The sequence below is a fragment of the Lissotriton helveticus genome, chromosome 5_1 (genome assembly GCF_964261635.1).
Source record: "Lissotriton helveticus chromosome 5_1, aLisHel1.1, whole genome shotgun sequence".
NCBI lineage: Eukaryota > Metazoa > Chordata > Amphibia > Caudata > Salamandridae > Lissotriton > Lissotriton helveticus.
The window spans coordinates 2,056,590,522-2,056,606,921 of NC_136065.1; the positions used below are offsets into that span (position 1 = coordinate 2,056,590,522).

Sequence of the window (16,400 nt, forward strand, 5' to 3'; positions counted from 1 at the left end):
ACGTAGACCCCACATTCTTGGCCATCGTACCCCGACAGGCAGTTTAAGGCACGGGCAAGGTGGGACCCAGCCCAGGGCCCCACCCAGCCTTTCAAGCCCCGCTGGAAGAACCAGCTCTGCTCTGCAGAGAGTCTTGCCCTGTTGACCTTGAATGATTCGTAAACAGATTGTTCCAAATACAGTTTCCCTTTAATTTCTTTTTAATGTGTGTGATGCGTGAGAATCTATTAGAGACATTTGCAGAGGAAGGTTATGTCAATTTCATGCAACAGCCATAAACACGTTTCTATTAGATCAAAATAGGACCTGACATTTGAGGGTGTAGGAGATTATTTGCAGTTATATAAATGAGCCGTTGCTGTGTTACAATATTGAAAACGTCACTATCCCTGATTATTATGTTTAAACAATGTTAGAATTTGGGCCAGTGTGCCTGTGCACTATCAGTGACGTGGCCATAGCATGAAAGAGTTGAAACTGGACCACAAATCCAAAGCTGTTAGGAACAGCCCCCCCCCCCCCCCCCCCAAAAAAAAAATGTTTGGCCCAGGGCCCCCAAAATCCTTACAATGTCCCTGCGTATCCCCCAGTTGTGTGGGGAAGCGCAGGTGGGGCTCGGACACTTACCTCACTTAGCTTGGCAGGGAGCAGGTGAGTTTTCTCATTCAGACAATGTGGGTGCAAGTGGACAAAGGGGGCGAAGGCAGCGAGGAAGAGAGTTACGCAGGACAGGAGCATCATCTTGGAGCTTGTATGTTCCCTTCACTGATGGCAGAATATGTTCACGTGTCACCCAACACCCCTCTTAAATATGCCGACAAACCACACTCTGTGAACCCAAAATAACAGTTATCTGAGGACACAGATGGGGGATCAGTGTTAAATATTAAATTGGATCTAAACAGTGGCAGAAAATAATTTGGACGGGAGCACAGGAGGACAGATAGTGAATATTTAAACAAAGTTATGCAATGTTTGGAGTTGCAAAAGGTGTTAGGAAACATCACATGAAATGTGGACACCTTCTATAGAATAATCTACAGACCCACATGACTTCTTGTGCGTCTATTTTCTATTTCTGAATCTGGATTCCTACTTCCTATAGACCCCAGCACAGACAGACAGACAGACACTCTGCCAGACACTAATGCAGGACTGTAATATGCCCAATGCATTGTGACCTGTTGTGGCTGGAGGTGGACTTGTGGAGAGGGGGTAGACATGTTATGCACTGAAACTGGCCAAAACGTTAACTACACTGGTGGGCCTTAGAGACCACTTCTAAAAATAGATTTAAATGAGGCCCTAATCACATATATAGTGTTGCACAAGGTCTCATTACGAGTGGCCGATAAATCCTGATGGGGCAGCTAACCATATTTGCAGCAATGTGATCCAGCCATGTGCCTGACACAGGCCATCTCGGGCTGGTCCAGAGTGAGACCCTACACGGTCCAAAGATCTAGCAAAGTGAGACTGTCTATATTTCTCACGGGGGACCAGAGAATGAATTTTGCATTAGGTGAAATTTACAGATTTTGTCCTATTTGTTTTTTTGTAATTTTTGCTCACATTAGTCTGGCTTGCACTTAAAATGTCTCCCATAGATACATTTTCTGCTTGAGCTAGTCTCTTTCTGGTATCTCATGCAGCTTTTTGTGCAGCGTTGTATGAAAAAAGTCACACAAGATCCTTGCAAACCACAGAGTTCTAGTAAAGTGTCTGATAATACATTCCAATTTCTCAGGAGAGTCCAGAGACCCACCAATTGTTTTAGTGAGTTCCCCCACATTTGTCATGAGAGTCCAAAGATCCAGCAATGTATTGGATGAGTCCCTCAACATTTTTTAAAAGAAACAAAAGAACCAGCATGGTGTTTGGCGAGGCCCATTACATTTCTCAGGATAATCCAGAGATCCAGCAATGCATTTGGTGGGACCCTCCAGAATTTTCAGGGGGCCCCGAAATCCTGTAAAGTGTTAGAATATCTACATTTTTCATGGAGTCCAGAATTCTAGTAAGGTGTCTGGTGGGGCCCTCAATATTTCTCAGAGGAGTCTAGAGATCCAGCATTAAACCTAGCGATGCCCTCCACTTCCGCATGGTGGCCCACTGATGTGTCTGGTGAGATCTTCCATTTTTTCTAAAGTGGGTCTGAAGATTAGTCATATGTTCTTCAGAAATGTAGTTGACAATCTCAACCACAACTTATGATTGGCTGATGAGATCTAAGGACCCCTCCCCCCATGTACCAGCGGGATCTATAGGTGTGTCTGGTATTCAACCTCACCCCATATATTTGTCACAGTACAGTGATGCATCAGGTGAGTCCACCCATATTTCAGTTGTGGTCCAGAGATGTATCTCATTATTCCTCTTTCCTTTTTAGGGTCAGAACTCCTGCCTTGCGAAAGCTGTGCCCACCTGCAGAGCTAATGTTTTATGCCTGGTCGTATCTTCTCTAGTGTGTGGACTCTTAAGTTGATTGATTGATTGAAAAAGCTTTATTCGAGTTGTACACTCATAAAAGCACACACATATAAATTACATATATTTCTTAAAAACATCAAACAATCTATAACACTTAGTTTATAGTTAAAAATACATAATACACAAACATAAAAAATTATTTGTCAATTGGGATTAATATAAGCTTTTTCATACAATGCAGAAACTACATGCATGTTACAGTATAGAAACCTCCGCGTTACGGACCATTCCCGGGTTTATACAATAAAACTCATAGCATACATGTTTTCCGCGTTTTAAATTTAAAATTCATATATATCACCCAGTTGCTATCTACAAATAAAAAAAAAATCGTACACAGGAAATTGGGAGGATGTGGAATTCAGAAGGTACTGGTAGCTAGAGCCCTCCTCCTTAAGGACCATGCCCACCCCAAATATTTGGCAGTTCCAACTACAATAAACATTTCAGTGGAAGAACAAATAATTCTTAGCCCCTCAACACCACTTAGGACACCGAGATTCCTACAAACTGGGGCCAGCCAAGATTTCCTTGGATTTTCATAAGCCACACATAAGAATAGAAAATGTGCGATGCTTTCCTTGGGGGCCCCGCATGACGGGCAACACGCACTGCCTCCAGTCTTCCAACTGGACGTCATACACCTCAAGGGGAGAGAGCCTGCCCTTAACTGGAAAAATAGTTTCCTGTCTGTTGGGAGAGTTATAGTGTCCCAATACTTTTCTAAGGATGGCTGATGTTTAATTTCCATGAATCTACCCCCCAAGGATTCCGAGGTTACACTTCTCCAAAGTTTTTGATCAATATGGTTCCAATATAGTTCTTTAATACTGGATTTACTGGGGAATACTTCCCCTAAGGGGTTTTCCCACAGTTTGGAGAGCCCAAGCTCAAAAAGTGCATCTCTTAACATTTTTAGCCATGCGATTTTATGGAAAACATCAAGTTTGGCTAATGCTAAGAACCCCTCGGCGTAGTGTCTTATTTCCACGGTTGTCCATAAACGTCGCCAATAAAGGATAGGCCTCAATCGGGCACGGTCAGTAAGCGATCTTCTACCTAAGTCTAAACCAAGCGGTATAAGTGGGGTGCTTTGAGGGAGACTAGTTATCCCTCTCAGGAACCTGTTCTCCGATCTCTGAAGGGTGGTGAGACTCTCAAAGCCCCAGACTTCAGCCCCGTAAAGGGCTGCGCCCAGGGCCTTTGCGTCATAAACCATGAGAACAGGTTTTATGGGCCTGGTTTTAGATTTTATTTGCTCAACCCTGAGTACACCAGAAATCTGCTGGTGTTTCAACACCGCCTTCTCTATGTGTCGTGACCAACCCGGTTTACTTGATATCTCGACCCCGAGATACGTGAAAACATCTACCGACTCAAGCTTGATATTGTTCAAGGAAACATTGGGTCGGGAATGGCACTTTTGCCCAAAGGCCATCAGCTTAGTCTTGTTTACATTAACCTCTAGGCCCCGTTCCTTGCAAAATGAGTCGAAAATGTTCAAAGCTCTCTGGAGGCCCGACGGGGTTTTAGACACGATCAGGGTGTCGTCAGCGAACATCAGAATAGGGACTCTGATGCCCGCTAACGAAGGTGCATCAACCACTGCGTCCAAAATCCTGTCCACAATGCCATTAATGAACAGGGAGAACAGCGGGGTGCCATAGCACATCCCTGCCGGACCCCCCGCTCCACTGGGAAGTTAGCAGTGGATTCCCCATTCCTCCCCCACTGAACCTTTGCGTAGTTACTTTCATGCAGACGCATTATCAGCGTGAGCAAATCAGGTGGGACCCCTAGTTTAAACAGAACCTCCCACAGCGTGCGCCTGGGCACCAGATCAAAGGCGGCCCTGAGATCTACAAATGCTACATAGAGCCTGCCTTTGCCCAGGAGTACAGTCCCCCACCGCAACATGGTGAAGCGAAAAATTTGGTCGACCGTACTGGTTGCACGTCTGAATCCTGCCTGGAAGGGGGATAACGCATTGTTATCATCTACCCAGGCCATAAGTTTGTCGACCAGCATCTTCCCCACCACTTTTTGCATGGTGGCCAACAAACTTATTGGTCTATAATTTGCTGGTAGTGACCGATCGCCTTTCTTAAAGATCGGTATTATTATTGCCCCCTTCCATATATTTGGGATTTTAGCCCCTTTCGCTAGGCCATTTCCCAACAAGGTCGCGTATTTTGCCCACTGGGCCTTGTCGTGTTTAAAAATATCTGAGGGGATTCCATCCAGCCCAGGGGCTTTCCCCCCCTGCAAGCTTGCTATTACGTGTTCCGCATCCTTGCATGAAAATAAATCACCCTTACAGAATATCATAGGGATTGGTTCTATGGCCATTAAATCCCTGCTCTCAGCATACTGGGGTTTAAAATAGTCGACCCACAATGCCTCATCGACATTGTTGTCGGGTTGGTTAGAGACGCCCCCTCTTCCCCATTTCACGGTTTTCCAGAAAAGCCTGGAATCCTTCTGCCCTGAAGCAGCGAGTAACTCCTCCCAATACTCCTCGTCCCACAATTTCTTGGCCAGGCGGATACTATCATTATAGTGTTTCCTACTGGCGCTAATCGTAGCCCTAACCCTGCTTTTGAGTGCTCTGCCCAACTCCAGTCTGGCTACCCTGCACTGCTTGTTGAACCAGGACGCCATAGTGATTGGCGCTTTTCTGTTATACTTTGCTGGCTTGGTAAAATGCGGTTTTATCACAGAAAAGAAGGTGTCGTGTATATCAGTTAATTCAACCGAGTCTGGTATTACAGGGTCTGCTTTTGTCATGGCAGCAATAGCATTGACTGTCTCCAATTTAATGGACTCCAAAGTGGACAAATTGGCCAGGACATACGGCCATCTCACCCGTCTTAAGTCATTAGTCATGACAGGTACATTCCCATTACCTGAAACTAAATTAGTTCGTGCGGACCTCCACCATGAGTGGGAGACACAAAGGGGGTTATGATCACTTTCTACTCTCCCCACAATTTCCATGTCACCCACACCACACCATAACTCAAAACTACAGATGACATAGTCGATCCTACTTTTGTTATGCCCATTATCGAATGTGCAATTGCCACCTTGGTCGCTTTTTGTCCTTCCATTAAGAGCCCTCAAACCATACTCTAAACATAGCGCGTTCAACAAAAGAATATCTTTTGACCACCGCTTCACAGGTACGAGGTTTAGATTTGGGATGCCCCAGAGGGCATCTTCCTCCATTCCTATTGGGTGTGCAGTATTTTCTAGAGGCTCAAATGTCCTATTCAGATCACCAGCCAGAATTACTCTGTTTCCAAGTGACTGGGAATCAAGGGAGGCGGATAAGACCTCTAAGGTGGCAGAATTCCCAAGACTTGTGCCCCTGGCATATATATTATAAATGTCTATCACGCCACACTTTCCTACAGATAACCTTAATAATTGTATGTCCTTGCACCCTAGATCAATCACTTTTATTTTAACCTTTGAATTTTGCTTGATCCAAATTGCGAGGCCACCCATGGGTCTGCCCCTGGGGCCTCTCGTAGCTGGTATACAAAAATTTAAGTAACCTGGGAAATATATTGGGTCACAGGCCCACGTCTCTTGGAATAGGCACATTTCAAATCCACTTACAAAGTCAATCCATTGCTGTGATAATAATCTAGCCCCCAGCCCCGCTATGTTCCACGACAAAAAGTTCTCCAGGGTGTTTTCTGTACAAGTCCCCTTTTCAATAGATACCATGGGCAACAAATCAACTAGCGTCCTACAATCACAGTTCTCTCCAACGACAGTGTCTATACAATTAGCAACTATTCCCTCCTTGATGCTAATAGTGGTTGGGATAGCTAGTTCACCCACATAGCCCACAGGACTTGCAATAATACTCCCATCACCCATATTCTCTATTTCCGAGGTTAAAATCGTTTCATCTTCATTATTAGACATTTTTCCGCCAGTGTTACTTCCCCCAACCCATTCCCCCACCGGAGGCGATTGGACATCTGGGCTCTGTCAATATCCCCACCTCATCTGTCCCTGCCCATTCTGTGGGATACATGCCGGTATATAATACTTGTTTGTACTTGCGGTGGGCATAGCCATGGGACCAGCCTCTACCCCAATCGGAATAACAGATCTCGGGTACTCCCAACAACCCCCTGACTGGGTGACAGGTCTCGGGTAGAAGAAAGTTAGGTCCACAACCCCAATCCCTCCAATACTAATATTCCATCCTGGTCCCGTTATCAGCCCCACAACCCTAGGATCCTGAAAATTAATTATGATACACTCACCCCCCTGCTTTTTTAGGGTGTTCCCTATCCAGTTGACTCTTCTTGCCCCAATTATCAGGCCGTCCACTCCCCCTGGCAGAGGTCTATTGACACGAAGCCAGTGCATGGCTTTGTTTTTTAGCATGTCAAAGGTTTCTTTTTGACCCTCCATAAGGGGTGGGACATTAGTGAGTATGGCCACATATGGGTAGGAGTCCGGGGTGAGCTGTACTGGTGGAGTCTTAGCCAGGAATTTAGTTATATGGGGTTTTGTGGGTGCTTGCTCCGGGGGAGCACGGCAATGTATAGGGGTGTTTTCCACTGCCGCATCAGTATTGGTCCTATTCCCAATGCTAGGGGCCTCCCTCGTGGGACCACTACCCACTCCTGTATTAGTCGTAGGCCCCACCTTGTTCCCGGTGCCATTACTGGAGGACGATTTACCATTTCCTGGCCTTTTGGCCATGGTTTTCCCCTTCCTGATCGGCAAGAACGTGGTATTTTTTCTAGTTGTGGTGGGTGGGGTTTTTACACTAACATTACAACTCCCATTAACATTGGTAGAGGATTTAGTGTTCCCACTGTTAGTGCTAATTTTAGAGGGAATTATATTGGATACATTCTTACTGTTCACCCCTTTGGTTCCCTGGGCAGGGGTGACACTTACAGGCGGGGATTGCAAGTCCACCAACACAACTTCCTGGTCTTTGATAGCTAACTGTGAGGGTTTCCCATTCTCACACAATCTATTTCCAGACTTGATTAAAGATTTAATGGAAAAGAAATTATCCAAGCTAGCTTGCTCTAGATGGTCAAGTTGGTCGGCTAGCTTTTGGAGTCTAAGCTCAACAGGGTGTAAAAGGGAACGCATTATTTTCCCCACTTCTACCAGGAAATCATGATTAGGAGAGGGTAACCCCGGGGGTTCGGGAAAAATTGGATCATTGGCTGGGACTGCCAAATTTGCAGGAGGCACCAAAATTATTGAGTCCACTTCTAGTTGGACTGCTACTTCCTCCCCCCTCGGCATTGCTACTTCATTCTTTGCAGGGGCATGGCTTAAGGATGATTTAGAACCCAGCTTCCTATGCTTTCTCACAGGTTTTTGTGCTTGTGCTTTTTTGACAGTAACTCCCCATTTCCTTTTAACACCAGGCTTGGGTTTAAGCATATCCACATGCAAACAAGATTTTTCTGGAACTACATTTTCTTTAGATGAATGACTGAGTGCTTCAGAGTGCTCAACAGACAAACCAGTTCCTGCAGTGACTGCTGGAGGGGTATCAACTAGCTCAATCAGGGGGGGTATGTCAAATAGTAAGTCCTGGGTGACTGGTAAAACAATAGATGACAATGGTGTAACCAGCGCAGGAAAGTTTAAACCTTGGTTTTTTTCAGGCGGGTTTTTCAAAAGCTCTATCGAGAGCCTACGCCCAGCTCGTCTTTCCGCCAGGGCAATCTCTTTGTCAATATCCTGTGGCAAACGTTTGAAATAAGAGTCAAGAGGGCCCATAACGGCCGGTTCTAAGTCAGACATTGATGGCAATAATGTGGAAGTACTTGTTGTGCCAGCCATAGTATAAAGAGCTCCCCTGCAAAAGTATCTACAAGTCACGTATCGACTAGTATATCAAACGGTGGGACAATACCTGAGAATCTAGATGTTATAGGGGTGGCCCAGCCCGGCCTCCTTCGGCCCCGGACGGCCACAGACGGTCCCGCCCTTGTCCCGGGCTTCTCCCGGGCGCGCTCCCGCGCGCTCCCGCGCAGCGGCTCTTCCCACTCCTGTTATAGGGAGGAGGTGCTCAGGGGCGGGACAAACAGGGAGAGCGACCAGGTGCAGGTGATGGCAGCGCAGGGACTCCTGGGCAATGGAGTCCCTGTACCTCACCTGGCGCTCGCAGCCCTGTTGTCCGCCTCCAATCCAGGGAGTAATGGCCAGAAAAACAAAGCAGCCGCCCAGGCACACGGGCGAAGCGGGACCCGCGCAGCGGGTACCGCGAGGTCTTCAACAAGGAAAAAGGAGGCAGTCTTCAGAGCAAATAGCACGCAGAGGGCTCTCCCGCCACCGACCAACACACAGCAGGTGTCTCCCGCAGGACGGTAATCCGCAGGCGCCTTTGACTCGGCGCTCAGGGGCGGGACAAACAGGGAGAGCGACCAGGTGCAGGTGATGGCAGCGCAGGGACTCCTGGGCAATGGAGTCCCTGTACCTCACCTGGCGCTCGCAGCCCTGTTGTCCGCCTCCAATCCAGGGAGTAATGGCCAGAAAAACAAAGCAGCCGCCCAGGCACACGGGCGAAGCGGGACCCGCGCAGCGGGTACCGCGAGGTCTTCAACAAGGAAAAAGGAGGCAGTCTTCAGAGCAAACAGCACGCAGAGGGCTCTCCCGCCACCGACCAACACACAGCAGGTGTCTCCCGCAGGACGGTAATCCGCAGGCGCCTTTGACTCGGCGCTCAGGGGCGGGACAAACAGGGAGAGCGACCAGGTGCAGGTGATGGCAGCGCAGGGACTCCTGGGCAATGGAGTCCCTGTACCTCACCTGGCGCTCGCAGCCCTGTTGTCCGCCTCCAATCCAGGGAGTAATGGCCAGAAAAACAAAGCAGCCGCCCAGGCACACGGGCGAAGCGGGACCCGCGCAGCGGGTACCGCGAGGTCTTCAACAAGGAAAAAGGAGGCAGTCTTCAGAGCAAATAGCACGCAGAGGGCTCTCCCGCCACCGACCAACACACAGCAGGTGTCTCCCGCAGGACGGTAATCCGCAGGCGCCTTTGACTCGGCGCTCAGGGGCGGGACAAACAGGGAGAGCGACCAGGTGCAGGTGATGGCAGCGCAGGGACTCCTGGGCAATGGAGTCCCTGTACCTCACCTGGCGCTCGCAGCCCTGTTGTCCGCCTCCAATCCAGGGAGTAATGGCCAGAAAAACAAAGCAGCCGCCCAGGCACACGGGCGAAGCGGGACCCGCGCAGCGGGTACCGCGAGGTCTTCAACAAGGAAAAAGGAGGCAGTCTTCAGAGCAAACAGCACGCAGAGGGCTCTCCCGCCACCGACCAACACACAGCAGGTGTCTCCCCTCTCTTAAGTGTGTGCCAGTCCATTTGAGGTACGCCATGTTTTGCCTTGATATTCTGCAATACAGCCTATCATCTACTGGTTGTGGTTGCACCTGTTTTGTAACCCCAGAAATGGTTGTACGCATCCAATGCTCACTAATATTACACTATGTGGTGACAGGACAGGAATTTGTGTCTTTTTACACACTTTTGTGGTCCTAATTAGCTAATCTCTTTGTTTTCTTCAGGGTGTACACAGGTCAGTGTGAGGGGATAATTGTTTTGAGTGTGGTGGGGCTAGGAGACTGTGTCCAAGGTGAAGGGTGTGCATATAAGACACAGCATGTGAGCCAGTAAATTATGCTGGGATTGTGACCACGTCCTTTGTCCCTGGGCCCCTTCTCTGAAACTATAATCGGAACTGATAGTTTGTACTCAGTGGCACAGGTGCCATGGACCTAAATGTAAGTAAGGAACATGTCCAACACAACCTTGTTTGATTTTGAAACCACAAGCACCTGGAGCTGGGATTGCAGTGGGTCCCTCAAATACCTGGGCCGTGGCGACACTACAGCTGCTGCTCTGTTGATATCTATATCCCCGTTTGTGCTTTGATTGTGTCATACGACTTGCAGGGCAAAATTAATTAAGCCGGGGAGGGCACACCTGTGTAGGTGCCAATCCCACAATTTCACCCTGACGCCTTTCTGACAGTGGGAGCAAGTTGGGTCCCTTGCCAGCCTTTACTTGTTGTGTTAATGTGCACCATTACTCCAGCTATAGGATAGCAGTTTGCCCAGTTAATTGGACAGTAAAAGTACTGTAGGAAAGTGTTCTAGTCAGCCTGAATAGCAGAAACCTGTCCTGGATCCTGCTAGAGACGTGGAGTTTGGGGCTTATTATTTTGGAATATTTGGGAGATACGTAGGCATTGTGGAGTAGAGAGCGTTAGATCTCTGTGAGAAGATGGTTCTGACCATCTGAGCCGCCCAGATTTGTCACTTTTTGAAACCCCGATTTCTGAGCTTTTACTGTAGGAGATTCTCTTAAGCAGGTACCCACAGTGAACTCATGATGAAAAAGGCTGCTTGCAGATTTCACTGGTGTCCGCCTTGGAGATAGAGGAAACAAAACAGTTCAGTGAAACCAAATATTCATGTTACAAGTTATATATATTAATTACCTTCCTCTCCAATCTGTAGCATCAGAGGCCTAGCCCTTCACTGTAAACTTTCCCAAGAGCGAAGGTCTTGTCTCCAGGAGGGAGAGATGGGGTGAAGCTGCAGTTTATCCATCAGCAGTTGTCACCCGGTGCCATGCACCAGGCCTGCTCTGGGCCCGGGCCTTGAAGTCAGCAAGGCGGCTTGTCACAGACCATGTGGCATGAGAACCCCTGGACGACGCCATCTTGAAGTATCCCAGAGGCCTGTGCAGGAAGGAGGGATCAGGGGCAGAGAGGTGATGTGTCGCTACAGGATAGGGCAGAAGTACCTTCCCGCCAGCCCTCTCCAATTTCTTTTAAAAGTTCCCTCACAGGAAGAGAAGCTCTCTCTGGGGTGCGGTCTTGCTGAGAAAGACTGGTGTTGGAGCCTGGTGCCATGGGCAGTTGAAAGGAGGAACCCCCCTGACTGTCCTATGACTCTGGACTGTGCCTTTGAGGGAGCCCAGAGTCATTGAGGAGGAGCCTGGGCCTCTGCGCAAGAAGAAGAGAGGCCCAGAAGGCAAGCCATGTGGCACAGGGAGCCAAGCAATATAGCTCCTTACTGATTTCACCCTCTTGGAGGCCAAGAGGGCAGCACAAAAGTGCTCCAGGTGACAAGGGCTGGCCACCAGGAGCAAGAAGAGGCCACAAATGTGAAAAATGGTCCTACGGGGCTGAGATAAGACCCCAGAAGGTAGGCGACCTTTCACTTATGATCAGAACAATGACGAAGCACGAGGGCTCCACCACCAGTCTAGGATGTTCCCCCGGGGTCAGTCAGGTCCCTGGGGCTGCCCCAGAAGATGGAGAGAAGATGGTGAAATGCCACCCCGGGGGTGCCAGGTGCCTATCTTTGCCCCACCGAAAACTGAAGTTGGGGAGAGCCTTTGTTACCCTGTGAATATTGGAAGACGAGGAGCTCTGTTGCGCTCCCCGTGAATAAAATTGTTGGGCCCAGGACCCCGAACTCTGGGCCCTGCCGAAAAGAAAGCCGTGGAGCGCTCCCCATGAAGAAATTCCTGGGGCCTGGGAAGAGAGTGCCTTCGCACTCCCCCGCAGCAGGAAGAAGGAGGGGACAGTGTTGTCGCATTCCCCCGAGGCCCCGCCCGACCGTCTGCAACATCTGTGTCTGCCCGCAGTAGTGGGCAGACCAAAATAAAGAGCCAGCCGGGGAGCCGGCGAGAGCAGCTGGGAGTGGGCTCTCAGAGCTTATCTCAATCTCACCGGAATGCGGGGAGCCCAGGTGGGACCGGGCCCAGAGAAGTCGTAAAGTGGTGAGAGGCCACCACCACAGGCAGCGCAGCTCTCCACAGAGCAGCGGGGGAATTGCTGCTCAGATATTCACAAGCTGAGTGCGAAACACCCCATGATGTCTTGCAGGGCATGATGAGCCTGCAGAAAAACCTGCTTGTTTTTCTGACTGGTGGCCCCAGGAGGACGGGGTGTCCACCATTTGGTAGCAAACCGTACAGGGGGAGTTACAGGGGCAACGCAGGCTCCCCCAGCACCAAAGTCCTGGAGACTTCCCCACCCTACGTCACTGGAGACTTGAGAAAAATAACCCCTGAATGGTTCAGCTATGTTTTGAAGCTAACCTAATGCTTGGACTTTAGTTCTATAGCTTGGTGGTGCATTATAAGACAGCATGGAGGTGTGAAAGGCTGAACAAGGATTATCTTTGTGAAGACATTTCCTAGAGGTGGGAAGGATTAATTGCACAAGTAAATTGGAAATGTGTTGCTAGGCATTCCTGCTAGGGTGCCTGGTTGTAATTGCATATTCATGTGATTACAAATGTGATGCCTTTAGGTTCTGTGATTGACTTGCATCATACCTGTTATCAGATAAGATAAGTACCTATCATTCTAAGTAATGCCTAGACATGTATTCTTGCTATTGCATTAATTGAACAACTAGACTGTCAGCCTCTGTGCTTAAAGTGTGTATACTGTATGGTCAGTATGGGATGCTCAGTCAGGGTTATGTGTCACTTTGGCAGGTGTTCCATTTATAAATGCTTGTTGAGATGATGGGGTGGGCCGACACTGGGATGGTGCCAGTGGGGAGGGCCCTTGCGCCAGGTTATGGTCAACCCACTGCATTTGGCAGCAAGATGATGGAAATGGTGGTACTAGAACCTCCTCTGTGGAAGGGATGGGGATGTCACACAATGTCAAGAAGTATTTCCAACAGCTTTTGTATATTTGTTAATAAATGTATTCTTCCTTTATATAAAAAGCAAAGTACAGACTGGACAATCAATTATTGGGTGTTATTTCAGCGTACCTGTAAATGGTGATTATTAGCCCACACCACCTCCCTTGAGTAAGCCTTGGACTGCTCTGCAAAGCTACCCTCTGAGAGTCACCATGGGGTGTTTGGTTCCCAGTGAAGGACAAATGTAGACATATTGTCTGTGCAGGCCTCACAAATTATGCCTCGTTTAACAACAATATCACTCAACCTGATACAATGTAGTATACTGGAAACTCTTTGTCCCTTAGAAAAAGCATAGCAATTAGGGCCCATGTTATAAAAAGCGCAGGTTCCTAGTACATAAATTAGCATGCACTTCCACCTTGGCCCAAGAAGGAAATATGAAGCCTTATTAGATTTTACGATGTAAAGTTGCCTATATATTGATTGTTGATTTATTGAGTATTCTGTAGAGTGTTTTACTGTATCTAAGTATATTACTCCTGTCACCTCCTACAGTAAGCCTTGACTGCTGGACTTTGCTGCCCCTTGATATCAAGTACCTCAAGAGTTTGAATTGATTACCTAATTGGAGTGCAACAGAAAGTGTGATCCTCTGACACAGATACTGCCCACTAATCTGGTATTTCCCAGAGTCCAAATGATTGGTTTTTAAGACCAACAAGGGCACGGAGATGTGTGTAGAGAAATCCCACATTTCTTATGGGAGACCAGAGGGGTGTCAGGTGAGTCCACCCATGCCAAAACTTGGAAGCAATTTAAGATTTCATACTAACATTAGTACCTCTCCCTCTAATGAATTGGTGAATGCATGTGTATTAGTATCAACATTTTGAAAGCATGTGTACCTGTATTAACATTTTGATAATACGGTCATGGAACTGAGGTACTAATGTTAGTGTGAAATCTTAAATTGCTTCTTTGTACATTTTATTGTAAATGTTTTGTCTGTATTTTTTCATAGAATCAAGCCCCTGAGGAAGGGACACGCAGGCCCGAAATGCATTGGGCATAGAAAAAGATTTCTTCATGGGCCCCAACAAAATTGTTCTTTTTGAATGAGAATGAATGTTTTCTGTGATTCAAAACAGAATAAATGTTTGATTCATTTGAACCAGAACATTGGTGTATAGTTACACATATTATCGGTGCATTAAGTTGTTAATGTGTTAGAAAACATTAAGAGATTTTTTTAGCAACTGCACAGTAGCTACAGTGCGCAGAGGTCAAGCGTCTAGTCTTGAAATAAGAAGGTATAGAAAACGGGCATGGTCAGACAGCATGTCAGCCCCTGCAGCACGCTAGTTTTAAAATATTGAGAAACGATACAATAAGAAGTTTAGAATAAGGAGTGCTCCTCCTCTCCTTCTTTTTTTTCCTCCAAGCTCTAACCTTGGAGTCTGCCAGAAATGTGAACTCTCCTTCAAGACCCAAAATGTATAGATGTTTGCTAAAAAAATAACATTTACCTGTTTCAAAAAAATATAAATGATTTGTAGTCTGAACTCAACTAATGAATTACTGATTCTGAATGGTCAAGATGTGTAAGAAACATACCAAGAATGAGCATTAATCTACAAATAGTCCTTATGAAACAAAATGTTTTATAGACAAATTATTGGAAACATTACAAGTTGAGAAAGGAAGGTTTGGAAGAAAGGGAAAGATGTTGGAGAAACCAAAATACACAAGCAGACTATTCATACATGTTCATATCATATCTAAGATCAACAGGATGGTATTTAGATATCAATATCAGGATAATTATGATTCGAAGTAAAAATATAGCCCTTGTACTAAGTTAATCCTTTCTAAGGCGAAAAATGGAAAGGGAAATTTTGTATGGGTTCTTTTGGGCCTATAGTGTCAAAGAACATTATTACCGTGCACTGAAATTCATCCTGAAAGTTACAAATTGATACTTCAGGCCTGATTTAGATCTTGATGGTAGTACCGCCGTCCCGCCGCAGTACTAAAGATTCTGTCAAGTTGACAGCGGACCGTCAGCAGGATTTAGATGTATGATGCAGCCTCCATCAAAGAAGTGGTTTCACCACAGCCGACGAAGCGGACTCCAATGTTGGCGAATAGTACTCTGTCGCCGTCAAGGCAGTGGGATTGTCGCGGAGCCTATTTAGATAATACAGTTGAGCTGGCTGTATCATAGCAGCATTCTGCCAATGGAGTGAAACCATGGCGGGACACGGTTAGCATTGCATTGCTTCTGTGGCTGTTGGGGTGGTGCTAGCATCACACACCTGATGTCAATTGCACAATTGTGAATACCTGGCTACTACACTAAAAGCCTCACACAATTTCAGACCATGTACCTTTGCAATTCCACAGCACCATGACACTGAAGCGGATTCCAATACATCAAGCATGTTTTTATTTATTGTTCTCCCTGTTGGTTCTCCCTCCTTTTTAAATTTAATGTATTCTCTTGTGTTCATTTAATTTCATTTAAGTGTATAATTTCCTTCATAACTCCTGACCCTAAAATTCCCCATTTCACAGAAGAGTAGAGCCGCCATTGTTTGGAGCCCAAGTCTAAAATACACCCCTGTCTAAGAAAAGGATAATGTGGACCAGAATCGTTGACCGAGTAAATGCTGTAGTTAACAATCCGTGCATTTAGGATGAAATTAGGAATGGAACGACCTGCTGGGGATAATGCATTTCTTGGCCTCCAAGCAGCCCATGCTGCCCCAGAGGACTGGTGGTGCTTGCCTAGGCCATCATTACATCTCATGCCCAGGGAGGAGAAGGTCTTGTCCAGCCTACAACCTGAAGGCTTTACAGGAATCAATGGTGGATTGGATTCTAATAAGTTCTACCTAAACGCAAATCTCCTAGTTGGGGAAACAACCTTTACAACGCAGTCATTACATCGCACTACATTTCCAACGCAGTCATTACATCACCACATCCTTTCCAACGCATTTCACTTCAACGCAGCCATTACATTGCATGTCACTACAACGCAGGCATTACATCGCATGTCATTACAACGCATACCATTACAACGCATAGTACCCCCACACTATCCAACACTTACCCTACTATTGCACACCCTGGATTTAGAATAGTAATTTTTGCCCCTACTCTATCCAACACTTACCTTAAATGCAATGTAATGGTATGCGTTGAAAAGGTATAATGCAATGTAAT

The 16,400-nt window shown here is 46.9% G+C and overlaps 1 protein-coding gene and 1 long non-coding RNA gene across 4 annotated transcripts in view; one reads left to right on the plus strand and one right to left on the minus strand.

The window, feature by feature from the left end:
* Positions 1–785, minus strand: part of LOC144756283 (uncharacterized) — a 362,112-nt gene extending 361,327 nt beyond the window's left edge. Inside the window, exon 1 of the mRNA XM_078645944.1 lies at positions 628–785. Coding sequence (XP_078502070.1) covers positions 628–741 — 114 coding nt within the window. The 5' untranslated portion in view covers positions 742–785. The remainder of the gene's footprint in view (positions 1–627) is intronic.
* Positions 1–16,400, plus strand: part of LOC144756284 (uncharacterized) — a 540,171-nt gene that overhangs the window by 392,860 nt on the left and 130,911 nt on the right. The gene's annotated exons all lie outside the window — the stretch shown is intronic.